The sequence below is a fragment of the Mustela lutreola genome, chromosome 14, assembly GCF_030435805.1.
Source record: "Mustela lutreola isolate mMusLut2 chromosome 14, mMusLut2.pri, whole genome shotgun sequence".
In the NCBI taxonomy this organism is placed as follows: Eukaryota; Metazoa; Chordata; class Mammalia; order Carnivora; family Mustelidae; genus Mustela; species Mustela lutreola.
In genome coordinates this window covers 42,974,033-43,000,111 of record NC_081303.1, presented here as the reverse complement: position 1 = coordinate 43,000,111, position 26,079 = coordinate 42,974,033, and the positions used below count along the sequence as shown (strand labels likewise).

At 47.4% G+C, this 26,079-nt stretch overlaps 1 protein-coding gene and 1 long non-coding RNA gene across 2 annotated transcripts; both read left to right on the top strand.

Annotated features, from left to right (window-relative positions):
- The first annotated feature begins 10,429 nt into the window (after positions 1–10,429).
- On the top strand, positions 10,430–15,281 carry IL19 (interleukin 19). Its single transcript, XM_059146964.1, has 5 exons — positions 10,430–10,573; positions 10,727–10,792; positions 13,113–13,265; positions 14,159–14,233; positions 15,183–15,281. The coding sequence occupies exons 1-5, from the start codon at positions 10,430–10,432 to the stop codon at positions 15,276–15,278; spliced, it is 534 nt and encodes a 177-aa protein (XP_059002947.1). The 3' UTR covers positions 15,279–15,281.
- A 7,648-nt stretch (positions 15,282–22,929) lies between these two features.
- Positions 22,930–24,256, top strand: LOC131815277 (uncharacterized). The gene is made up of 3 exons (XR_009347635.1): positions 22,930–23,066; positions 23,635–23,685; positions 24,121–24,256. It is a non-coding gene; the product is annotated as an uncharacterized LOC131815277 (long non-coding RNA).
- Positions 24,257–26,079: the final 1,823 nt, after the last annotated feature.

Genomic DNA, 26,079 nt, shown 5'->3' with positions numbered 1-26,079 from the left:
TTTGATAATTCTTTAGTATCTAGAAAATGTCACGTTCAAAATTTTTCCTTCTGATACCACAATTTGTTTAATCGCTAACATGGGTGCATATACTGAAAGAAAAAGACCTATGTAATTCCATACTTCAACAGCCAGGATTTGCTTGCTTCCACTTCTTCTTGGGGGCTGATTGTTGTGGATGCTGGGAGAGAAGCATGCAAACCCTTTGCACCTGACTGATTTTTCTATGGTAGGGTTTCACCTAGGGCACACAGAAGAAATGTTTCTATGGTACAAAACCAGGGACCCTTCCCTACTGGGCAACCAGCTTAGCGGGCAAACTCTTCATGATGAATTCACCAGAACTTACAGGTGGCTGTAGGGAAATGCCAAAAAACTCTGCAATTTTCTATGCTTTTGGAAGTTTCCATTATCTGCCATTTATTCTTTCATTCACTCAACAGACATTTATGGAGTATTTACTATGTGCTACATTTTGGAGGGAAAATAATGAAAAAGACAGAAAAGATCCCTGCCATTATAGAGTTTGTATCCTAGCAAGAACTTGACTTTATGTTCTCCAGCTAAAAGGTTGATTTAGGAAAGGAGCCATCTAGTTGCTAGCCGGAACACACTCTCTGTTGGAGGAGACAGAGCCTCAGTCATGCTCAAGTTTCAAGTCTGACGGGATGGAGATTTCAGAGTGGCTCCACTAACTCAAAGTGAAAATGAACAGAGCACAGAGTAAGTTCACAAGTACTGAGAGGAGACCACGTGGAAAAGAATGGAGAGGATCAAGAGGATTCTGGGAGGAAACACAACACATTTTAAGTTTGAGCCATATGCTGAAAATCCTAGCTCACATTTTTTTTTAGTGATTTATTTATTTCTTTGAGAGAGAGAGAGAACATGTCGGGGACATGGGTAGGGGAGGAGCAGAAGGCAAAAAACCCAAGCCGACTCCATGCTGAGCGAGGAGCCCAGTGCAGAGCACAATCTCACACCCCTGAGACATGACCTGAGCTGAAATCAAGAGTCCTACGCTCAACAGACCGAGCCACCCAGGTGTCCCTCCTAGGTCATTTCTGAAAGATGCCAACAGCTGGCTTCCACTATGCATGCCAGATGGAATGAATCTGTACCTGGAATATGGTGGAGGTTTAATCTAACATGTAAAGACCATCCCCTAGGAAAGAAAGTCTAAGCAAAACCTCTGGCTTTCTGGAGAGACAGGATTCTAAGAGTTGGGGTAATTCAATGCTGGGGTGCTGCAAGTTGGGGTTTCCTCCAGGAGACAATGTGGACACAAGATGTAGTCTTCCCGCCTGTCTGCTCTCCCACCTCAAGTATTGCAGATCCATGAGCCCTTACTCACTGCCTGCTAACTATAACTATATAGTAAGTCAACGGTGTCCAGTGTAACCTTCTCCTCCGCCTCGGTCTCTTGAGATGAAGTGGTTCCCAGGAACTCCTTGGCTCCCAGTGCCCGTGGGAACAGCTCTTTTTAACTGACACAGTTCATTTTACCAATAAGGGAAAAACCACATCCGATTTCTACAGAATGAGTTTCTGCTTACATGCCTGGATTTGTTGGTTGGGAAGGGTGCTCTCAAGCCATATTCTCTATACCATTTGCTGCTCTGCTTTTTCTTTGCATGGAGGGAAGAGATATCTTTTTTTTTTCCTTTTAATTTTAGGAAGGTTTCTATATTTGTAGGAAGAAACCAGAAGAAATGACAATGGCCAAGTGAATGAAAAGGACACTGGATTGAAAGTTCAGGGATACGGGTCCAGCACTATTCAGCTGGGTGGCTTTGAACAAGACACTTCTCCCTTCTCACAGCCTCTGCTGCTTCCTCATCTGTAAATGAGAAGCCTGAACCAGATGCTTCTTCATGTCTGGTAGAATGAAGTGGTTAAGAGTGAGGGTGCCTCGCCAGGATGCCTAGATTGCCCTGCCACCTGGTCCGCGGTGCCCCGGGGTGAAGCTTTTGACAGGTGTCAGCTTCCATAGCTAAAACAATAGACACAAACATAGCATCTACCTCCTGGAGCAGGTAGGAGGATCAAAAGAGATAATGTATATAGGTGCTTAATACTGTGCCTGGGCTAATAAACATGCTTAACAGTTGTTAGCTAGCCCTGTTAATCTAGCTCCTTCGGTCTGTGAATTCTGAGTTCGTGGCCATGACAAACGTAAGCTAATGGAATGAAAAGCACATGGAACATTTGGATTTGATACTCTTCTTCTGGTTCTTCTTGGAGCAAGTAGAGACACAAGGGCCCAAGAGCAGGATTTCACCTTCTCCCCATGGCTCATGCCTCCTTGGGTGGACTTTCATGACATGCTGCCTGGAAAGAAGTGCAACTGTGATACGTTTATGCTGGCAGGACAGGGGAGGGAAGTGAGCATCTTGGCATGGGATGTTGTATACAAGAGCTAAATTTTCATCTCCCATTGTAGTAAGCCAATAGATCACTTCTAAAACGAAGAGTATGAGATAGCAACAAATGTGCGTTCTTCAGAATGATGGAGCTAAGAACCTGAATGTTGTCAGCTGTTGCCTACAGGGCATAGGAATAGGGAGTAGGGAGGGCTGCAGTTTTCCTCATATATACGCCTCTAAAATTGTGCACATGGTCATCCTTGATTAAAAATAAAAATTAAATTACAAAATACAAAGAAATGCAATGTAACTATCCTGGAGTCTGTGGTCGGTAGGGATTTACTGTTTGACTAAGTTTAAGCTTCAGGACTCTCACTTGCATGGGTCTGTGGAGGGGTCTTAGCAATGTTCATACGTCTTGTAAAATCCAAGAGACGAAGGTATGGTAGCCTAATCAGTTAAGATCAGTGTCCTTTTTCACTCTGACTTTTCCTCATGGGGGGTGATATTAGAGAAGCCACAATACCTGGGCAATCTGGCTAAGGAGTAGTTGGTTGACTTGGGGATGCATTTGGCCCTTATTGAGATATATTTCCATGGCTTATAATCATATCTGCATGTGGTTAAGATATCATTAGTGGATTGTGTGTGAGCTATCTCACACCATCCTGGTGTGAGACTAGCACTGGGAACACTCCTTCCAGCCATGGTGCTGATTCTTGTTACTGGAAGTGTGTGAGCAGAAGAGAAGCAAAGTTTGAAATGTATGGAGACAGAAGGAAATGTGTTGAAAATTCTTCCAGGCATATAAAACTGTAAGCCAAAGATTTGGTTTTCATTAAAATCTAGTCAACATAGAAACATTTATTCAATAAAGCAATATATATAATTAGAAATGAATCAGATACTTTTTTCTCTTCTGTTGGGAACTTCGTGAAGCAGAAATTTCCGTGTCTGTAGGGTGCAAACCAGTCACATACGCCATGCATGTGTTCCAACTATCAACAACAAAAACCCAAATCTGGACAACCATACTAGAGGAAACACAGACTGTTCTTTTTATTCTCTTCATAGGAAATAACATTTAAAATTCATCATCAGTGACGAAACAAAGAGATGTTGTGTAGTTAATTGATAAAAGTATTCAGTGATCTTCCTGGATTTTGTGGTGTGTGGTATTTGTCAGCTTTTAAAATTTGTAATTTGTTATGATTTTTTAAACAATTCTAAATAAAGATTCATTATATATAATGAATCTTTATATATATATATAAAATGAATCTTTATTTAGAATGATTAAAAGTATATAAATATATATTCAATATATATATTACTCTTCTATCACCCATATATTTATATATTTTTAAAATGTAATTTAATTTTTTTACAGTGTTCCAAGATTCATTGTTTATGCACCACACCCAGTGCTCCATGCAATACATGCCCTTGTTAATACCCACCACCAGGCTCACCCAACCACCCACCCTTCTCCCCCCTCCAAAACCCTCAGTTCACTTTAGTCTCTTATTTTTTACTTTTATTTTAAAATTTATTTTCTTAAAAAGTACCCTCCTTCCCTGAGTATATGAGCTACAGGCCTCATACAACCTGGGTCTGCCCCTGGCTGGGGTTGAATTCGATAGACTGTTGGGTATAAGGTTGCCAGATTCAACTGATGAAAACACAGAAGCCCAGTTAACTTTTAGATGCATGAGCACTTACATGTGCTTATCCGAAATTCACAGTTACCTGGAAATCTGGTATCCATCCAGTGGGAATACAAAAGAAAGAGGAGTCAAGTCAGCTAGGGTAAAGGTAGGGAGGAGGAAGGAGAGGGCAGAGGGAAAAGAAGAGGGGAGCGATTTCACACAGGAAGTCACACCAGAGCTGAGTCTTGAAAGCTGGAGAGCATTTGCATAGCAGAAACCGCAAGAAGAGGGCTTTCTAGGTGAGGAGGGGCAATGAAGTGTTTGGAGCTCATCAAGAGAGATGAAGTTGAAGATGTGGACACTCTGTGATGGTTCTGAAGTTCTGTGGGGACAGACTAGCCCTTTATGCTAGTAGCCCCTGGGAGCCATGCTGGGAGTTTTAGGCTGGGAAGAACCAAGACTGGGTTTGCACTTTTGAAAGTCTGGCTTCCCTAGGAGAAGATGGGTTGTTGGGAATGAGACCAGGTCAGTGATCCAGGAAAGGAATGCGGAGGCCATGCTTGGACTCTTTCCATTACCCATCCCTGGCTCCCCCTCCCCAGTCCCCATAGGGGTTATAGTTCACGCCATTTGACCTGTAGAATCCATTAGCATAAGGTGTCAAACAGGATCTGAGGCTCTAGATCAGCAGATCTACCCTTGACTGGAGCCCTGTGGTTGAGAAAGAAGAAGGCACAGCCAGGTGTTTGTAGTAGAGGTGCCCAACTTGTCCTCCTCTCTCCCACAAGGCAGGATCAGCCAGTTCAGATTTCCTTAGGTCATGGACTTCCTGGGTGAAGGCAAGTCAGAACATCTTCACTTGGGAGAGTTACATCACCTCTCCTGCTAAACAGGCTTGCGGTTCCCCAGAGCTTTGTGTTCTGTTCCACTCCACATGATCCTAAGATAAGAAAGCAGCATGGGGTTAGGAAGGGCACTGAGCTAGAAATCAAGAGATGGAGGTTTGAGAGCAGGGCGCCACTTCTTCACTGTGTGGGCTGGTTCACGTCTTCCTCTGCTCATTGCTGTAATGGGAATGCTGAGATGAGCGCTCTCTGCTATCCTTTCTGACCCTCACTTATAAATCCCAAACAAAGGAGAAAGTTTTTAAGTTCAAAGTCCCCAAGGACTGAGAAATTGATCCTTTATTTTTTTGCTTTATTTTCACAGCTATATACAAACTCCAAATATATCTTTATAATCCAAATCTATTTATCAAGACCGTTCAACATTTATATTCTTTTTATGTTCCTATTTACTTCCCAGATAGAATATCCATTCATCAGTACCAACATTTCTTTCCTTTACAGACCCTTTCCCTATCATTCTTTCTAGTACCAACATTTCTTTCTTTTACAGACCCTTTCTCTATCATTCTCACAATGATATGCTGAAATCATTCATATAAGCCCTACCCATGTTGTTCAGATCACTCAGTAGGGTCCCACCACTCAACTGAATGGGGCTTCATTCCCATAAAAGACAGTGGGCATGGTGCCCTCTGGAGTTGTGCAAGGCCTGGCTCACTTCTTGTCTGTTGTCCAGGATTTAGCACTTAGAGGAGTGGGCCAGCTGCACTCTTTTATGAAGAGGAAATTACCTTGGCACCACCATGAGCCGTTCATGAAGTTGGAGAGGATAGGGGGTGAGGACGGGGGATTGGAAGGCGTGAGGGAGCTGTGTCCAGGACACATCAAGCTCAGAGCATTCTCCTGGAAGTCTTCCTTCACATTCTTTCTGCTTCCGCATGTACCAGATGGGAAATTGAACTCTGGTATTCCAGCTGTGGAATACCAACTGGTTTTAGAAGATCCAACACTAAGGTTAGACATAGCCCCACATTTATGGATCAAATCCATGGTTTGACTGCAATCCTGGAAGGGATGCCGTTCCATCGTAATCTATATTCTCACTTTAAGTATTATATTGTTAGGCAGCAAGGCTTAGGATGGAGGGAAATCATCGTTGTCTCTCCCTGCTCCCAACTGAAGGCCTCAAAAGGGGACTGTCAAATTAATAACAAGGGTTACCATTTTTTAAATTAAAAAAAAAATTTAAGTAAGCTCCACAGCCAGCATGAAGCCAAGCATGCTTGAACTCACGACCCTGAGATCATGACCTCAGCTGAGATCGAGAGTCTGATGCTTAACCATCTGAGCCATCCAGCTGCCCCAAAGGTTACCATTTTTGAACCCCCTATTATGTGCACATGCTGCCCACACAACACATATTCAGTAGGCACAATCAGCACCATTTTGCAAAGGAAGAAATAAAGGCTCAGAGATGAACTGTCTCCCCTCCAGTCTGCCAGCCACGGGGAGCAGAGGTGGGCAGCTAGAGTCCCAACCACTGGGATGTTCTGTGTGTTGGAAAGAAGCTATAAACACATCACATATTTTTCCTTCTGCTGCAAGTTCCTTGATATGACATCCTTGCCCTGAAATGAAAGCTGGGTTGGAACATACAGTCTAAACACATGAGGGGTTGAATACAGGGTGAGAGCCAGAAGGGACAGTTTTGCAATCACGTAGCACGTGGGGCTGGGCCACCATCTGGGAGCTATGAGCCAGGAGGCTCAGGCCAGGCTGGGAACCCAGCAGCAACCTTCCTGTCCAGCCCCTCTGTGGAGAAACAGGGCTGGCTGGGGGGGGGGGGGGCGGCGGGGAAATCTCTGGAACCAAGAGAGCTCCTTTCTCCCTGCCAGAAGGAACAGAGAGACACCTATTAGCTCCTAACAAAGGTGCCTTCTCCTTCTTCAGGTGCCTGGCACACGGCATTGGAATAAAGAATATTTATGGGGTACTTATCATGAATCAAGTCCATTAGCTCATTCCGACCCTCATAGTTTATTTTGCTTATTTTATTGGGCTTCAGAGAAGTCATAAACAGCTTGTCTAAGGTCTCACAGAGAAGAGAGGAAGGCAGGGTATAAATCTAGAGGTATACTGTGGTCATTATAATCATGTATTGTATTTTTAGGACATGTATTAAATCATTAAGTCCAAGATGCTGGACAAGGTTTGTAGCCCTCATAGCTTCTTGCCCTCACACTTACCCCATAAAAAGTCCTCAGACTTCCCTGTTCCTCTTTCTTCTCTGCCGGTGTCCTGCCCACCCCTCCCCCATCTCGCTGCATAGAAGGTCCACCCCAGCCTGTTGTCCAAAGGGCCAGTGGGTCTCTTGTAATTGTAGCCCATCTTCATTGAGAGTGCTTCATTTGGTAAAAACAAGCTCTGCTTATTTGGGGATGTCATGCTCGGGGAGGAAACTTTTTACAACCTACGCTTCCCTCGACATCACCCCAAACCCTGCTCCTCGGAGAAGTCACGATGTAGAGTTTGTATACGAAGAGTAATTAGGATGGAGGGTCTTCTGTTCCAAGAGCAAGGACTCTAGGCTCAGTTCCTGAGTCTGCCACCGGCTGCTAAGCTCTTCCACTTCCTCATTTTCCCACTTTCTACTTCTCATTTTCTCTCCCTGCACTGATCGAGATGAAAGGGTCCTCCAAGCGACATGAGGAAGAGGAAAGAGATGGTGGCCTAGTAGGTACATTTCTGAGAGGGGGGAAAGAGGTTTCCCATAAGGTTAAACAAAATAATGCATGTAGAGCATTTCGCTAGCACCTGGCACCAAAAGGTGTTCAACAGCTGTATGAAGCTTCGGGCAGAGGAAGGGTGCCGGGACCAAGGACACCTGCACGGTTTCCTGGGGCTGGCTGCTGTCAGGGTGGGGCCGGCAGGAGAGTATTTTGCTGAGTTTGCCTGCAGGGTACAGTTGGTGGCTTGCCATAGCTCTCAGGAAAGTGACCTAACTTGGATTTTTCTGTATGGACACAGAATTGCAAGAAATTCTCATTTGCATGGAGATGGGGAGTTTATTCTTCCTAGAAGCTGCATGTCAAAACCCAGAAGAAAGAGGCATTTCTTAATAATGATTAATCAGCTGTATCTCAAAGAAGCAAGAAAACAATTAGGGAAATGAGATACTAAGGAAACAAGGAGAAAAATAATCTCCCAAAGGTGGACCCACCCAGTAAACCTTGACAGCATTTCCTCCTATCCACCTGCATAAAAGTGACCAGCCCTTTTTGAGGGACGAAGGGCAGACAGAGAAGACACAGGGGTGGCTGGAAGCACCTGGTGAGAGGTGAGGCGCTCCCCGGGCCGCACACCGTCCTAGCCCTCGGCCCTCACTGCTGCAGAGATGTGACCTGTGGACATCGTGTATGGCCTGGGGAGTTTGTAGGACGGGGAAGGGTATGCCATGGAGAGGACGAGCCTCCTCGTACCTTGTTCTCGATGAGCAAGGATGGAGAATGGGGAAGAAGGAGGGCGGGAGGAAGGGAAGAGGAAGGAAGCTACGATTGACTACAAGCTTTTTGTTCTAGGAGCTGTGCTGGGCATTTGATATCTTTTCTTTTTTAAAATAAGGCTTTGCTATATTAAATAGAAGGAGCACGGTTGGTTCAGTGGGACTGGATCCGAAAGGCGCTCCTGTCTGTCTAGTGGGAGGGAAGCTGCTGGGATATCCAGCGGAGGCCCCGGATATCCAGCTGCTACTGTCCATGGACACTGCGGCGGCAAACACAGCCGGCTTGAGCGCCAGCCTGTCTGTCTCCCGACGCTGGCTCTGCGGCTTACTGGCTTCCTACCGTGGGCAGGTGTCGTCGCTTCCTGTGTCAGTTTCCTCTTGAGTAAAATGGGGACAGAAACCACTCACCTCACAAGGTGGCTAAGAAAATTGTTAGAAATTCTAGGCACAATGCCCCCCCCCACGTGGCATGTATGATAAACATTAGCTATTATTGTCTCTGAATCGGCTGAGATGTCTGGGCTCACCTACCCGAGCTAAGGTCCTCTGCATGAGGTCCTAGGCTCCTGGCATGGGGGTGATCAGAGGATGTCCCACTGCTTCTTAGAGTCGTCTTGTCAGAGGAAAAACTGTGCTCTCTTCCCAGTCACTTGACTTTCTAGAAGTGTCCTAGTTGCCTCGAGGTGGGGATAGAGCTGTGGGAGACTTTACAGTCTTCCCTGCCAATGGGAGTCTGTTTTCCCGCTTTGGAAGAAAGAGGAATGAAGAAGCCCTTTGACACGATGCCTGCGCCACGGTGAGGTCTCGCTCTACAGCTGTGCCCTCGTGGGGATGATGCCGAGTTACTAAGACACAAGGCAAAATGGTTTTCGAAACAGGATTTGCTCTTTCTTGGCTTTCTGGAGAAGAGCCTGGGAATTCCGGGGAAGACTGGGGAATGGTGGTGGGGAGTGGGGTCTGCCAAGGCTCACAGTCTCACACATGTCTTTGCAGCTCTGGCATGGGAAGCGATGGTGAGGAGTGGGTGGAGGGCTCCTCAGTTCCTGCAGCTGGCTTCCTAGCTTGTTCACAGCCACCGGTCTCTCCCCTTCTCTCTCTCTCTCTCTCTCTCTCTCTCTCTCTCACACACACACACACACACACACACAGCTGGAAGCCAGAACTCTGGGCGGGCACCATGGAGGATGCTGGGCAGAGGGCTGATCTCATCACACACGCTGTCCTAAGCCTTCTCTTGAAGGCTAAGCCCTGGGCTAGTGCTGGGGCAAGTCAGGGGAAGAGACTTTTCTCCGTGCGTCTGCATGAAACCATAGAGTGGTAACATGGGAGGGATAGAGAGGACGGAGGCAGGGAGGGTGATGGGATTAGAAGAGTCTGGCCCCCCCTAGGACAAGTGAGCTGCACACAGGTCTCTCACAGCCCCTGGGCTCAGTGAGTGACAGATTGGGAGCTGACAACTTGCCCACTTCTCTCACTTCACTGCGGCTCATTCGTTGATTGGAGGTGTCTTGTGCTTCCCTTTCCCATCTTCTCCGGAAGGTGACATCTTCATAGTTGGCTTCAGACAGATGATTTTAAGCAGATACACATTGGGGGTTTATAACAAAAGGGTGTCGCCTATTTCAGGAGCAAACATTTAAAAAATGTGCTTTTAGGGTTTTTCAGATCTGTTGCCTAATTCCCAGGGCGTATTACCAACCCTGTTTTTCCTATTTAAGTTATTAAAAACAATGCTTTTCATCCCTGTTGACAAAAATGAGCCTGTTGAGTCATAATGGAGTGATATCCACACAAATAGACTCCCTGGGACTTGAGAGAGCCCTGTATTGTGCTTTCTGGGGTGAAGGTGGGGGCACCGGGGGAGGGAGAGCGCTCATTCAGTTGATTCAAGAAAAACAGAGGAGGAAACACATGACCATGAACTCCACAAGGCTGAGGTACTGAGTCTCGTTTTCTTGGCTGCTGTCTAGCGTGCCTTGTGAGGTACAGAGGAGAGCTTGGCCAGGGGTCCCCATTGCTTTCCCCTCTCAACTGGGCAGCTGACCTCCCCCCTTCCTGCAGGACATGAAGGCACAGCGTGTTTTCCTCTGGCTCGTGGCTGCTATGTTCTTCCTGTGCTCAGTGCACACCCGAGGTCTGAGAAGGTGTCTGATCTCCATGGACATACACCATATAGAAGAGACTTTCCAGGAAATCAAAAAAACCATCGTGAGTATGGGTTCAGGGTGAAGGTGTGGGCAAGGGAGCATGTCTTACCTTCCATCTTCACTTGAAGAGCAAGTTCCTTTTCATTATCCTTTGATTCTCAGGGAGACACGGAGTACTCATGGCTTGTGTCTGTCCTTATGTTTCCCTCCATAGCAAGCTAAGGACACCTTCCAAAATGTCACCATCCTGTCCACACCAGAGACCCTGCATAGCATCAAGGTATTGGCTTGGATCTGCTCTTTCTGTATTTTTATTTTTATGGTGAAATGTCCCTGGGCTGAGAGAAAAATCTCCACTCTGTCTTCTTCTCCTTCTCCAATCTCTACTTTCTAAATATGCCCGGTTTCTTATTTGCCAGCTGATGTGTTCATGCACACTTGCGTCTCAGGGACTTGGAAACCCCTAGGATGGACCCGAGAAGTGCCACTTATCTATAGAGGGATTTTGGGGTGCCACATGCTCAAATGGGACAGGTTGTCTGTGGCTCAGGATGATTCTGGAAGTTTTCACGGGGGAGCCAAGAAAATGAACAGTGACTTAAAAACTGAGTTGGCTCTGGGTCAGTGGATAAAGGAGGAAGGAGTCTGGAGATCAGGGAGAATGTGTGTGAGATCAGTGAATGTGTATTAGGGGACAGTGAGGCAACCAGACCAGGCTTGTGGCATGAGGGTCGGGCAGGTGAGTGAGGTGAGGGTAAGAGGAGGAAGTAGAAAAATACACTGAAGTCATTTTACTAAGAGCTTCAAAGCCAGGCTGAGCCTTGACCTTGTAATACAGCAATAAGGGGTCCTGCAGTTTCTCGAGCCAAAGACGGTATGACCCACAGCATCTTTCAGAAAGACTGTCTGGTGATGTTCCTTACAATAGAAAATGTGAGGCCAAAAGGCAGTAAAGAGATATTCCAACTCTCCAAATGAGAGGTGCTGGGTGTGTTACGAAGCAGTTAGGCTTACAAGGCGAGAATTCACTTTATAGAATGCAGTCACTGAGAAGCACCCTTAAAAATGAGCTCCTCCAGTCCTTGCAAGCATTGTAGAAAGATTCAGGTTGTTTTTTTTTGTTGTTGTTTGTTTGTTTGTTTTTCCAGATATTTATCTGCCAGAGTGTGCAAGATAGTTGCAATGAGTTACTCTTTCTTTTTCTTTTGGCTTCTCTGAGCGAGATAATTCTTCTAGGCAGTATTGGGCCTGATCTATTCGTAGGAAATAGATGTAGCCACTTACTAAATACTATTCCAGCCCGCTGTATGAGAGACTCACAGGATAGCACAGTGGGAAGGGACCCAGGGGGCTACCTATTCCAAAGCCATCATTTTCAAATGAGCAAATCGCTAGCTTGGGAGAGAAAATGACCAGTCAATGGTTGAGCCAGTGGCTGATCCCAAGCTCCCTCTGTCTCCAGATTCTTTCTCCTCTCTAGATCCAGAAATAGCTGATGGGGCAGGAGAGTCAATGAGGAGGCAGGTTTTTATCCATTTCTCCCTCCCCTCCCCTGCTCCCTGATAAAACAAAGGTGTTTCGCTTTTTTGCTCCTTTGGTTAAGGGAACCAGCAGGAGAGAACAAGGAGAAGGGTTTTGCCATTGAGGAAAAGCTGCCTGTGGGGTCAAGGAGGCTTTGCTGCTTTAATGTTAATGAAGATGGATGCCCTGTCCCACTCATGCTTCATACTTTATACCCCTCCTTCTCAGCCTGCGCTATAAACCTCCTGCCAGGCAACTCATTGGCTCTCAGCGCAGGGTGTAAATTGCTAGAAGGAAATTCAGCCCTGCCAACTGCTGAGCTGTATCCTGGGAATTCAAGCACGCCCCCCTCCCCGGCCGCCCCTTAGAGACACAGACACCCTGCCAGCTGCAGACCCACCCAGAAGTACACGTTCCTACAGCTGTCAGTTTCCATTCTTGCAAATCTTTGCTCCATTCAAAGGATCCCTGCAGTTTAAACAGGACAGATCGGGGTGGTGGGGGGAGCAGAGCAGAGAGGGCAGGATAAATGCGATGTCATTACGATGCAAGCAATTGTGCCCAGCACACACCGGGTGTGCAAGAGCTCCTGATACCTATACACGGGAATTTGTGCAATGTTGATGGGTGGGAGCGGGTACGGAGGGGCGGACCACAGCACAGCAGAAGGAAGTACTTTTCCAGAAAGCTGCTCAGATGTGGATCCTTTCAAAAGGGAGACACCAAATTCCTGCAAGGGTTTAAGCTGAAGTGAGTGATGGCGTGTGGGGATGCTGTAGAGAGGGTTCTAGTCTGTGACTGGGCTCATTGCTTGCTGTTATATTTCCTGGCCATAAAAACAAAAACAAAAACAAAAAAACAAAAAAAGAAAGAAAGAAAGGGCAATCTCTCCTTGGTGCTTTCATCATAAGTAGCTTTGATGTGGTGAGAGGACACGGATACTCTGAGACCAACATGAATTTATAAAACTGACCTTTAGCTATTTTGTTCCTTGATGCCCTTACTCAGATAGGCTGCTTTGGTCTCTGAGATGGTAAGAGAAGATAGTCGCTGGGGCTTTCTCTAACCTGTGTCTGTAGCCCTTAGATGTATGCTGTATGACCAAGAACCTCCTGGCATTTTACGTGGACAAGGTATTCAAGGACCATCAGGAGCTGAACCCTCAGATCTTGAGAAAAATCAGCAGCATTGCCAACTCTTTCCTCTATATGAAGAAGGCTCTGCAACGATGTGTGAGTGACCACCTCAGGACTCTCTGTTCCCCCACGGCCCCAGGGAGGGTCCAGGACATGCTGATCCCGCTTGGCTTGTTGTAGTAGTTCCTAGACTCAAGGGAAATCCCCTGCCCTATCATCCAGGGGAGAACCATCCAGAACCTCCTCCTTAGGGCTTCCTTCCGGCTGATTCTTCAGCAGATCCCATTTCCTCATGGATAATCCTCCTGGGGTGACCTTCTGTCAAAGTATTCCTTCAGCAACCTCAGTGCTGGCCTGTGACAGAGGCACGCCCAGGCGCCCAGGCTTATCATACGACTCTCTCTAGTTTCTTTGTCCGTGGCCCTTTGGGGTTTCCATACCCATGGACCTCTGGGTTGCTCCATCCTATAATCTGTCCCTGAGGGTTGTCTATAAATTCATTGTGCTCTATTAGAAACAAACACCAGAAATGAAACCAAACCCAAACAAACCCACAAGAACTTAGACCAGGAGAAACCCTGGGTTCCAGCCCCGACCCTGCCACAGTGTGACTTTGTGGCGAATTCTCTCCCCTTTCTGTGCCTTGGATTCTAAAGTTGTCAGAAGAAGTCATGACCCCTGCCGTACTTACCTTAAGATTCATTTAATCAGTTATTTAATTCACTAATCCAGTAAATACTTAGTGCCTAATGGGGTGCTGCATTCACCAGGTGGTGACGAGGCAGATTTGTCCCCCACTTTCCTGGCCCTTCCAGTCGGGTGAGCTGCAAACCCAGAAAAGCCCTGGTCAAACACAGGGTGACTCTGTCAACAGACTCTTGTCCTGCTCGCTGCTCCAACCCGAGCTGACCCTCCTGAGCCACCTGGGGCAGAAAAGGCGGGCCGGGTGGGAAGGTCCTCTGATGGCTCCTTCCTCCACTGGATCTCAGCAGGAGCAGAGGCAGTGTCACTGCAGGGATGAAGCCACCAATGCCACCAGAATCATCCATGACAACTATGATCAGGTAAGGGTAGGCAGGGGGAGATGCGGAAGACGGAGACGGGCCGTGGGACCCTGATGGAGAGTGTGCCAACCCTTTTGCCTCCTCTCCATGCAGAGTTGCTTGTTCCCTTGTCAAGTGTTCATTGCTGGTCTTCCCAATTCTGTGTGTCCGCAAGGAATGTGTTGGTCTTAGCCCCTTGACTAATTTCCTGGGCTCCCCTTCTCAACCCCCACTATTTCTTCTGCCTTTACATATCAGACCTAATGAATCAGAACTAAATATTGAGGGAAAGCACGCACACCATTTCAGATGGGGGTGACAAAGAGGGAGCCAAGATCCTCAATGAACACATTACCTGCTAGGCGTCACTGTGGTCGGTAACCGCCACCAGCATTCTGTGGGCTGATGGAGAACAGTGCTTCTCCCGCACATGCAAGAGAGAACGCACACCTCATCTAGAGGTAGAGCAGAACTGGTGCTTCACACATGCGTCCTTTGGAGACTTGGCCAAAATAAAATGCAGGTTCTGACGTAGTAGGTATAGAACGAGGCCCGAGAGTCTGCATTTCAACCACACTCCCAACTGATGTCAGTGCTTTAAGAAGGCAGGAGGTGGGAGTCTGGTCACGGCCATGCTGTGTTTGGAGAGGCTGCCCAGCATCAGTTATAACTGGCTAAGACTCGTACTGTTCTTGCCATGGACCAGCTGTTCTCCCAAGCGCGCTGCACATATCAGCACACGTGATCCTCACAACGATGCTACGAGCCAGTATCTGCATTTGACAAACTAAGAAACGAGGGACAACAATTTGGGTTTCCTGTTAGAAAAATAATCTAGGGTACCTAGGCTCCGCCAATATAATGGATGGGTAAAAGGAAAACCTCCTGATGACTGGAACATGGGGAAAGATTTGAAAACAATCACACGGTCCAGAAAGGCAGGTTCTTGTGATGATTTGCCTGGTTTCAGCTGGAGGTCCGGTCTGCCGCCATTAAGTCGCTGGGAGAGCTTGACGTCTTTCTAGCCTGGATTGACAAGAATCATCAAGGACCTTCTGGGGCCTGAAGACCAGGAAGCTAACACCGGGGATGAGGGGGTGTGGGAGGGGTGTGGGTTGGGACAGCCCCTGTAAGCCTGTAAGGCTGCCGGAGGGGAGGGAGATGGGGAAGACCCCGTTTTATGCAGATGAGGGAATTCCGCAGAAACCTCTTTCCGCTTTGGAATTCTTTCCTGTGAGGCTGGGGTATTGCAGGGGAAAATTTAGGTTTGGACAGATATCTCCCAGTGGGGCTGCAAGCCGCCCTGGCTGGGCCCAGGCTGCCTGAAAGCAGCCAAATAGTGTGCTGTCGTATTTATAATAAACCGACCTGTGGGAAGGCCCCGCGGGCCATCGCGGCGGGAACGGGTGGGCTTCCCCCTAATTTATTGTGCGCTTGTTTATCCCGTGTCTGTGATGCGAGCCGAGCGATGTCCTGTAGTGCATATTGTACGGACTGATTTTCCTGAATAAACTCAACTCTCTGCCAGTCAGTGGAACTGTCTTCTCATTCAGCAAGGGCCAGCCAAGGACTCCTAAGTGGTGGTGATTAGAAGTGAAAGGTGCCTTAAAGAACGCACATAGGGGGGCGCCTGGGTGGCTCAGTGGGTTAAAGCCTCTGCCTTCGTCTCAGGTCATGATCCCAGGGTTCTGGGATCGAGCCTTGCCTTGGGCTCTCTGCTCAGCAGGGAGCTTGCTTACCCCACTCTCTTTCTGCCTGCCTCTCTGCCTACTTGTGATGTCTGCCTGTCAAATAAATAAATAAATAAATAAATAAATAAAATCTTTAAAGAAAAAAAAAATGCACATAGGTAGGGAAACCGAGGCTCGAAAGGGGTAAGAATCACTGAGTCCCAAGGCGAGTCAGAGCAGAGCAGGGCTTGGCATTGGGTCTCTAAAGCCCTCCATCTAATGATCTAGAAGGTGGACGCGGGGCCCCTGACCGCCGGCCTCTTGATATCACTCCGCCTCTCTCTGTCTCTGTGCCTTTCTGTCTTTGAATGTCATTTCTTTCTTACTGCTCCCAACCTAGATACATCTCCGACCCTACATTCGTCCTCCATGGGCTAGAGGTTGTGCTAGAGAGAAGGTGTTTCTGACACAGGGGTGGTTGTCCTGCTGACAACGCGGGGCAGGGGCAGCCCAAGGCATGGACTATGCTGGGTAGAGCAGTAGCCCGGGCTACAGCGGAGAGAGGCCCAAATGGGCACCATCTTCTAGAAGGACATTCCTCATGCGGTTAGCAGCCGTAACAGCTGACCCTAAGTACCTGCCATGTGCTGGGTGCTGTGCCGAGCCCTTTCTCGTCACCTCCCCGGGTCATCATCTGTGCTGTGAGTGGCTGCCCGAAGCGTCCTCTCTTCACTGCTACCCAAGCAAGAGATCCCACAGGGCTTGCTTCCATGGACAGAACAGGATCTCTGAAGTCAGACGCGCTGGCTCCAAGCCCTTGTGACTTGGCATAAACTACTTGATGTCTCTGTCTCAGCGCCCTCTTCTGTAAAGGTGGGGGCAATGCCACCAATGTCAAATTGTTGCTGTGAGCATCAGGTGTGGTGAAGCACCCCAGCCCCCTCACTGCCTACACCCTGCCCTTCCCGCGCGCCCCCCCCCCCCCCGCCCGCCCTGGCGAACCCAGCAAGGTTCTAGCTGCACCTTGGGGTTGGTGGAGGGGGAAGAAAGTGCCAACCAGGAGCCAAGGGCTGGTGTCGAGGCTTCTCTAGACGTGAACTGCCTGGGGCAAGAAACTGTCTTTCTTTGGTCCTTAGTCCTCTGGAATGTGGAAAATTACCGCTTTTCATTTAAAAGCCAGAGTCATCAACACAGCCTAGAGAGCCCTGTGATCTGTCCCCAAGGCCTCCCCAGCTTTGTTTCTCTAACGATGCCCTGACTGCCGGCGTGTGGGGCTCCCTCCGACCCTGCCATCCTGGCCTGTGATCTGTGTTCCTCAAACACCCCGGTCAAGCTCTCATCTTAGGGCCTTCGCACGTTGTGGGCACATGTATGGGTCATCAGAGGTCGGGTTAAAAAAAAAAAAAAGATCCAGCATCACGTTCTGATGGGATGAATAAGTTATGAAGAGGAAGCGGAACTGTTCGTTGAGGATTCCACCTTTGCAAGGTGACCTTGGGTAGGTATCCATCCTGAGGCGCCTGGAGGAGGGCAGGACCAGCTTCATCAGAACATTTCTGATATTTTATGGCTGCCTTGAGGCCCACTTGAACCCAGACATCTTCCCCTTTAGGCCTTTATTCAAAGGTATCTTATGGATGAACAAACCCCTCATTTCCACCTTTAGCACATCTGAGACCCCTTTCCTGCTTCCCCAGCATCCTACTTTGTTACCTGTTTCCCTACTCAGGTGTAAGCTCCATGAGGGCGAGGATAGTTTGGTTTTTTTCACTGCCTGGCACTTACTAGGTGTTAAATTCACATTTCTTGAGTAAATGACCTGGATGAACTTAAATGATGATAAGAGCAAACACTTATATAGGGCTTTCTATGTGGCAGGCTATGGTCTAAAAAATACACATAATGTACTATAATAAATATATTTATTTTATTTAATTCTCCCAACCATCCTCTAGCAGTTCTGAGAATGAAATAAAATGGGGGGGGAGGGAGGCCACTGCTTTGAATCCTAGCAACACAGGTAATTAAACTCCAAGGAGGAAACTGGGGCACAGAGAAGTTAAGTAAGAGACCCGAAGTCACATAGCTCCCAAGCAGCAGAGCCAGGGAACCTGGTTTCAGGATGAGCTACAATGTTAGCAATGATGGCCACATGCTGAGTGCTCACTCTGTGCCAGGCGCTGAGGTGAAAACTTGAGGTACCATTTCTCCTTCATTCCTCATGATGCTCTGTAAGGTAAAGATGATTGACCAACCCAATTCTACAGATGAAGAGAGCTAAAGCTTGGGGAGTTTCATTCACACCTACAGTCATACAGGTGGTTGTGGAACTGGGATTCAAATTTGGGATCCTACTCCAAAACCAGAGCCCTCGGTCATGATGGAATGTCATCTTGGGCAAGCATGGAGAGAAAACCCTTTCCCGGCATCGTGGGCTGCACCTGCCAGGTTGCAGAAGCAGTAAAAGAGGAGGAGGAGAGCCGGGGCAGGAGGGGGAGGAAGGACTAGGGAAGGAGAAGATCTCTCTCCCACTCTCTTTCCTTCTGTATCTCTTGTTTGTGGGTTTCACTTTGTCCCCTTTGCTGGTGCATCTGTCCTTTCCTTCCTTCCTGACTTAAAGAATGTCTCCTGACTCTTTCGTAGGCCACAGGGGGTCTGGAACAGAATTGTGTTTTGGGTTTTGATATTGTTGTTTTTTGTTGGTTTGTTTGTTTTCTGTTTTCACAGAGCTGGTGTTTAATACTTGGGTGCCGAGGAACCAAGTATAAAATTCTCCCCTAAACCATCCGTTCTGAGTCCTTTATGAGATGCTAGGCACCCTTGCAAACTCAGGGCTCAGCTTTCACTGCTAAGGTGCCAAGGGAGGCACCCCACAGCAGGTGGCAGGACCACGGCAGGTGCCTTACATACAGGATCTCTCTCGAGTCCCAGAGGAGCAGAGGCGGTCAGAGGTCTTACCCTCAAGTGAGCAGTGAAAGAGGCTGAGGCTCAGGAAGGTGGGAAATCGCATGGCTAAGGGACGGCAGATGGAGACAGTAAATCCAGGTTCCATCTTCCTGGCTCCAGGACTCTCTCCCCTTGCTGCTAGGAGAGTTCACTTTATCTTGGGCAAGACTATATAATCTGGGACCTAGATTACTATGCCGGATGCAAGCAACGCAGATCCTTAACCCCAGACGTACAAAAAAGGACCTGGACTTACTAGCAGCAATTCTGTAAAGCTGCACACTAATTCATGGGCCAACACAGAGCAAAGAAGCAGAGGCCAAGTTCTGAATGTGTCACATGATGTTCCTGGTCCAGCTGAGAGTCTGGACTCCTGGAGGACACTGTCTTCTCTTTCCATCTTCCAGAGGCAGGCATGCGCAGGGCGACTGTCTTTTAGAGCTGTGGCCTTGTCGGAAAGATGGGCCAAGAGAGTAAGAAGATAGGCTTTTGTGTGAAATCCTGCCCCTGCCCTTACTGTATGACCTCGGGCAATCTACTTAATCTGAGCCTGTTTCCTTCTCAGTACAAATGTAGGAGAGAGCCGACTCCCAGATTATGAGGCTCAGGACATCATCTATAGTAGATATGTATAGTAGATGTGTAGTAGGTGCTCATTAAAGATGATGGTTGTTCCTAATGATTTCTTACCTTTTCTAATTTTATTTCCCATAAAACACTGTTGTTTTGGGAAAGCCTTACTCTTACAGGTTTTTTAAACTAGCAAGTGAGACCAGAGTAAAGGTACTGGCCTCTGGATCTGCACTCCGCAAGGCGGTCAGCTGAGTCCCTGAGAGGGAATGTGCATTTCTGTGCAGACAGCCAGGCTCCAGCTGTCTTTCTGAATCTCTCTACTCCTCAGACACCCTCATGAACTCATTCTGCCTCAGTCACAGACTTATCCCAGTGCGGAACACCTCCCTTGCCCTGGCTGGACCTTGCCTCATTCATGCCCAGCACAATCCCTGGTGCCTACAGATCACGGGCGATCTCTGAGGCAGATGGGACTGAATGCCCGACCAGGGGCAGACACAGACTCATTCCTGGAGGGAGGTTTGGGGACCAGCATATTGCATTTGGCCAAGGAGTTTCGGGGAGGATAACTTCTTAAAAAGCTGTTGTGAAGGAGCTCTAGGACATTCTAGAGAGAGTATCTACTTCCAGTCCTGTTTCGGAGAGCCACTTGGTTAGCCCAGTCTCAGAACTCGGCCATGAGCCACCATCTGTAGACTAGGGTGTCATAGAAGAGACCTTCTCTATGCAGGAATATGGCTTGATCCAGGCAGAGGGCTCAGAAGCCAGCATTTACCACGAGGGACGTTTGCCCCAGCATGCCCCGAGTCTGGATATCTCTGTCTGATCACTTTCTTAGGTACTAAGAAGACTCTGTGCCTCAGTTTCCTTACTTGGAAAATGAAAAGAATAATCATACCCACCTTATGGGTTGCCTGAGGATAAAATGAGTTAATATATTATGAAGGATTCAGTGCCTGGAATTCAGTAAGTGCTACAAACAACAAAAGAGCCTCTGGTCACATTCTGTTGCTGTCCTATCTCTGCCCTAACCTGGGATGAGCTTCCTAAGAACCATAGTTCCATTCCAGGGACAGAAAGTCGTCTTCCTCTCGCTCCTTCCTCTCCACCCCCAAGCCACCCCCCTTTGGGTTCTCTGGGGCCCAGAGCGGTTTTCCAGTGTTTGACAAGTCAGAGATCCGTTAGTGTCCATCTCCTCTTTACAGACTGTGCTCCCGGGGGACGGCTGCAGGGTGAATGGCTGCTCTCAGTATAGGAACAGATTAATGCGTGCCTGAAGACAAGCCAATCCCAGCTGTCTAGGCAGCTCCCTCTCTCAGGAAACCCGTGGCTTTGCTTTTCGGCTGCCTAAGACATGCCTTGTCCTCCACGGATACATCTGTTTGGTACCCTTGTTTTAGCCTAGAACAAGGAGTCCGTTTTCCACTCTGTCTAGCTTCCCTAGCTTTGGGTTTGATTTTGCCTCTGATTGTTGTCTTCTGGTCTTCAAGTCCATATCCTGAAGCCTTCAGGTCAGCGCCTCCCATCCCTCTCCGGGGCCAGCCAGCCCCTCAGGTATCTTGCTCATCTAGATCCCTGCTTCCCTGGGAGCAGCACAGTCCCGAGGGTCCCGGCCACAGCATGCTGTCTGCTCTGACAGACCAGCCCCAGCACCTTCACTCTTGGGCAGGGAGTTCTCAGTTTTTTGGACCAGCAGCCCTGGGAGCCAGGAGAAAGGACTTAAGAAGTACCGACTTCACCTCTTCCTCACCTCCTCAGTGTCTTGAACAGATCCACACCCAGCCCAGGAAGGGTGCAGTGGAACTCCGGAGGGGGTGTTCTGAGTGCAGATGACGCCCACCGGTAGAGACCTCGGGAGGACAGCGCTGAGGCAATGGGGTTATGCCTGCGGAGCTAGAAATGAGGTCTGAGTGGACAGTGTTGGGATGGCAGAGAGCTTAGTCTCTGTGGAGAACCAGTGCCTGAAAAAGGGCTTTGAATCTAGTTAGGGAAATGGATCAGTAAGCAAGACAGCTGAGCTGCTCTGAACTGTGCAGTGTTGACCTCAGCATCACCAAAGGAAACTGGTCCTTGGTTCTTAGAAATGGAAGATCTCAAAGAGCCGCTTCTTTAGACTGATGTTCACCGTTCATGGCATTGACCCTTTTCAACGTTCTGCGATACCTCCCTACCCCACCCAACACCCCCAGGAGGACCCTCCCTCAGGTACAGAAGCACCTTCTGCTTCAGAAACTTTGTTCTAACTATCCCACTGCAAGGAGCAAGGGTCCTTCTGCTCCTGCCACAGCCTCTCCATCCCCAAACCTCACAAAATCATTAGTTCTTCAAAGCCTTTCTCAAACCGGGCTCTCTCTAAGAAACCAACTCAGATAAGAAGTAATTTCCATACCCCCCCCCTCCCCAGCCTCCAGTGGCTATGATGAGCACAGACTCTGCATTTTCTAGGAATGTCCTGATAACAACCTCTCCCATCATCTCCATAAATAACCTCCTCCTTCTCCCACTTCATGTCACAATTGGGAATGTGTGATTAATATACCAGTGGGTCTTTGCACCTGCCATTAGATCCAGGGATCTCAAACTTCTGTGTGCTCTGGACCTCCTTGGCACACAGCAAAGCCTATGGACCCTACTCAGAATAATGTTTTTAAATGCATAAAATAATACATAGGATTATAAAAGAAATCAATTATATTAAAATACAGCTATCAAAATACAGAATGACAACAGGTAATATAAAATGAATATCCTTTTTTATTAATGCATTAACAAGAGAGTGCAGACAGGCAGGCCTAAAAACTATTGGCATTTCTAAGTAGAGATGAGTAAAAATGATATTTTGAAGTGTCTGAAATAACTGTAATATGATACAAAAATATTTGTGGTTTCTGTTAAGTGACAAAGTCACAAGTACTGCTAATACTCTTCTGGTTTGTATTTATTCCCTATTCTCATAATCAAAGAAAATGCTAAATTTTGATTAGAGGTTAGGGAAAAGAAAAGATCTGGGGTTTTTTTCATCCAACTTCTCCCAGGCTATGATCTCCCATATTAAAGGCTCTGTTCCCCTACAATGCTCTGAGTCCCACAAGAGGTCCCGAGACACAGGTCTTTTCACTTGGGTGCTCTGGGGTCATCCAGCTCAGTGCCCACACCTGAGAGCCCACACCTGGGAGTCTCCATGCTTGTTGGTGGAACTAAAAGGCAAAGAATTACATTCATCCCTGTTCTTCTAGATGAGGAAACTTAATTCAAGGCCACGTCTGGACTTTTGTTCCCAGAGTCCATGTCCAGGGGAGGGTTTTCCCAGTGATTCTCACTTGCAGGCAGAGGCTGGAGGAATTAGCCAACTCTGGGGTAGGCTATGTCAGAGGAAATCTCAAGAGAAAGGGCGGCAGCAAGTCAAGCTGGTTAAAAAGAGCAAGATGGAAAGACACAGGAAAAGGAAATGACGTCACCCGTTTTACAGGCTTTGAGGACAGGGAACTGAAAATGTGCGCTTCGGATAGCGTCAGCTGCTCCGCCCATCCTCACCGAGCAAGTGGGTAGCGGGGAAGGGACCAGAGGCTGCAGGCCTGCGAGTGAGAACGGTCTCTACGTGCCCATCCAGGGAGCTGAACTTCTTCCTTCAGCAGAACCTGAACACCCAAGCGTTTCCCTCCAAGGTGATGCAACTGGGCTGGAAGCCACGTGCCAGCAGCTGTGACGCTGGTGTAGACACGGAAAACCCTGAGCTACAAACGCAGGACGTGCCTTGGGAAAAAAGGAGTGGCTGGGTTTAGTTCTTGGTTTCTAGAAAATTGTTTCCTGCCCAAAAATGGCTTGGTTAGGAAGCTGAACTTATGTCATAAGAAGGGATTTTTCTTTTCTCTCCTCTGCCAGGCTTATCTTTACAATTACACTGGTTGACGGAGTATATGCTGACACCCAGTTTTAAAACCCTATTTCCTAGAGCTAGCTGGCTGAGCTCATGAATGTGCCCCCCACTTCGTCACCACAGCCACATCACCTGCAAGTATTTTATCTGATCACTCACAGCGTGCCGAGCACTTTACTGCGCAGGAGGACCTCACGGCCAGTACAGTCACGACCACACTTCCTCCCTGACTCTGAGACCCTACATGGCCCCTTATTGCTTCACGGAGGGGGGTGGTGAGGACAAAGAGTCACAGAAACAAAAGGCAGAAATGAAAAGGACTTAAATCCTTTAATTAATTTCTCCATCATTTACAGATGAGGAAACCGAGATCCAGAGAAGATCCAAGACCACGCTGTGGGCTGCAGGTAAAGCCAGAGCCAGACAATCTCTCTCTAGATTCCTAGTCCAAGTTCACACTCCTTGGCATGATAACCGTGATGATAAAGCCGTTTTCCAGCTTGGTCTCCCATCGCCCCTCTACACGAAATCCAGCTCCAGCCAGCTAGGCCGTTTGCTAGTCCTCAAATATATTGTGAGCTTTGCTGCTCTAGTCATCTCTGTCCTGAAAGCCCTTTGTGGGACCCTAGTTTTTCTAGTTGGCTTATCCAATCACGTTGCTCCTTGCTGCAAGTCTTCATAACTCCTTGCTTTTCGGTAAAATCCAAATTTCTTAATATGGCCAATATTACTTCTGACCTCAGACCAGCTCATCTTTTACCCTCATCTCGCCATCCTCTTATCCCTGTCTGATTTCAGACCATTTGGTAATAACTATTTATTCTCTGTGTCTCTAATTTTAGGTTCAGCCAAGCCTGAGAGCCTGTGGCAGGGTTTAACATAAAGAGGACATGAGGGGCACCTGGGTGGCTCAGTGGATTAAAGCCTCTGCCTTCTGCTCGGGTCATGATCCCAGGGTCCTGGGATAGAACCCCGCATCAGGCTCTCTGCTCAGTAGGGGATTCTACTTCCTCCTCTCTCTCTCTCTCTCTCTCTGCCTGCCTCTCTGCCTACTTGTGATCTCTGTCTGTCAAATAAATAAATAAAATCTTAAAAAAAAAAAAAAGAGGACATGATTTTAAATCAGTCTGTTCATATACTAGGTCTAAGGTATTAACTGAGCACCTCCTACCAGGAGGTCATTGAGTGCTGGGACCACAAAGATGAATACGGAGCTCTCAGGCTGGTGAGAGATCCAGATATGCAACCAAAAAACCTGCAATTTGCTGTGAGAGGTACAAAAGAAGGAATATGCAAGGCAGAGTGGAGGTTCACAGGTGGGAGGGACCAATTTTGCCCTGGGAAATGGGGGTGGGGGGAGAAAGTGAGAGAGAGAGAGAGGTTAGGTTGAGGCAAGGGCAGTTTTATAGAGGAGAGTTGAATTGGTGTCTGTTCAGAGAATGGAATGCAATCTGTTGGATGGATTTTAAGAGAAGAAAGTACTTCAGTGTAGGAAAATAAAAGACTCAATTATTAAATTAGAATCAGGATTGAATAGGAATAAGTTTAGTTAATCATTACAGGTAACTTCAAACGAAACAATTGTGTTCTTGCTTAAAGGAAAGGAGTTCACAGGCATGAGAACAGCTTATTTTCTGAAGCTTTGGGCTTCAAGTATTCTTGTCAAACCATGGTTCTCATTACTTTAGTCACCGTTCTGGATGATCATGAGAAATGGTCTACCTAGCAGCAATGATTAAAAAAACAGGCATGAGGGGCACCTGGGTGGCTCAGTCAGTTAAGCGGCTGCCTTCAGCTCAGGTTATGATCTCGGGGTCCTGGGATCGAGTCCCGAATCGGGCTTCCTGCTCAACAGAGAGCCTGCTTCTCCCTCTCCCTCTGCCTGCTGTTCTGCTTACTTGTGCTCTCTCTCTATTGCTCTGTCAAATAAATATATAAAATCTTAAAAACAAAAACGAAAACAAAAACAAACAAACCAGGCATGAGCTCAAAAGATATTTAGATCGGATATTCACACATATTTCCAGTATTTATCAAGCATTACAATGAAAAGTTATGGTCTTCATTTTCAAGGAACTTTAGGGAGACATTAAAAGACATTTTAAAAAGAGTGCTCTGAGCCAAAAGGTAGAAGAGCAAGGAAGCATAGTGGCGTTGAATGTCAGAATTGGGATGGATCTTATCCGTTACCTATTACGCTGCTCTCATTTGTACATAAACAGATGTGTAAACAAATCCAGAAAAATGAAATCATATGGGAAAGTCATCCTGTAAACCTTTGGGATCCCTGAACTCAAATACAGGACCCCGAAAACTTAGGTATTAAGAAAAGAGCCAAAAAGGAACATATTACCATCTCTACCATCTTGACAGTTGTCAAAACATTGTATATAGTTAATCCCAGGTGCTTTGATTTAATATTACCTGGAGGTATGGTCCCACTTGATGGATTAGTCCCTAAGATAATTTTTCAGGATCATTGGGGAGGAAAGTCTAAGGCTTATGAAACAGAGGGCAACATCAGACTCTCTTACATTCCAAAGAAAGGCCTGAAATTGGAAGTCAGAGAAGGAAGGGATTTGCCTAGCCCTGAAGAAACTGGGTTAAAGGGAACTGGATTCAAAGGAGGGGGTTGGGGTGCGTGGCTGGCTCAGCTGGTAGTGATGAGAAGCTTTATCTTAGGGCTGTGAATTCCAGTGAATAAGGGACAGGCGGGGCTAGGTAGGGAGAGGTAGATAGGGTGCTATGTGATCAGGCTTTCAGAAATCCCCAAAAGGGGGGAATTTGGGGAAACCAGAGAT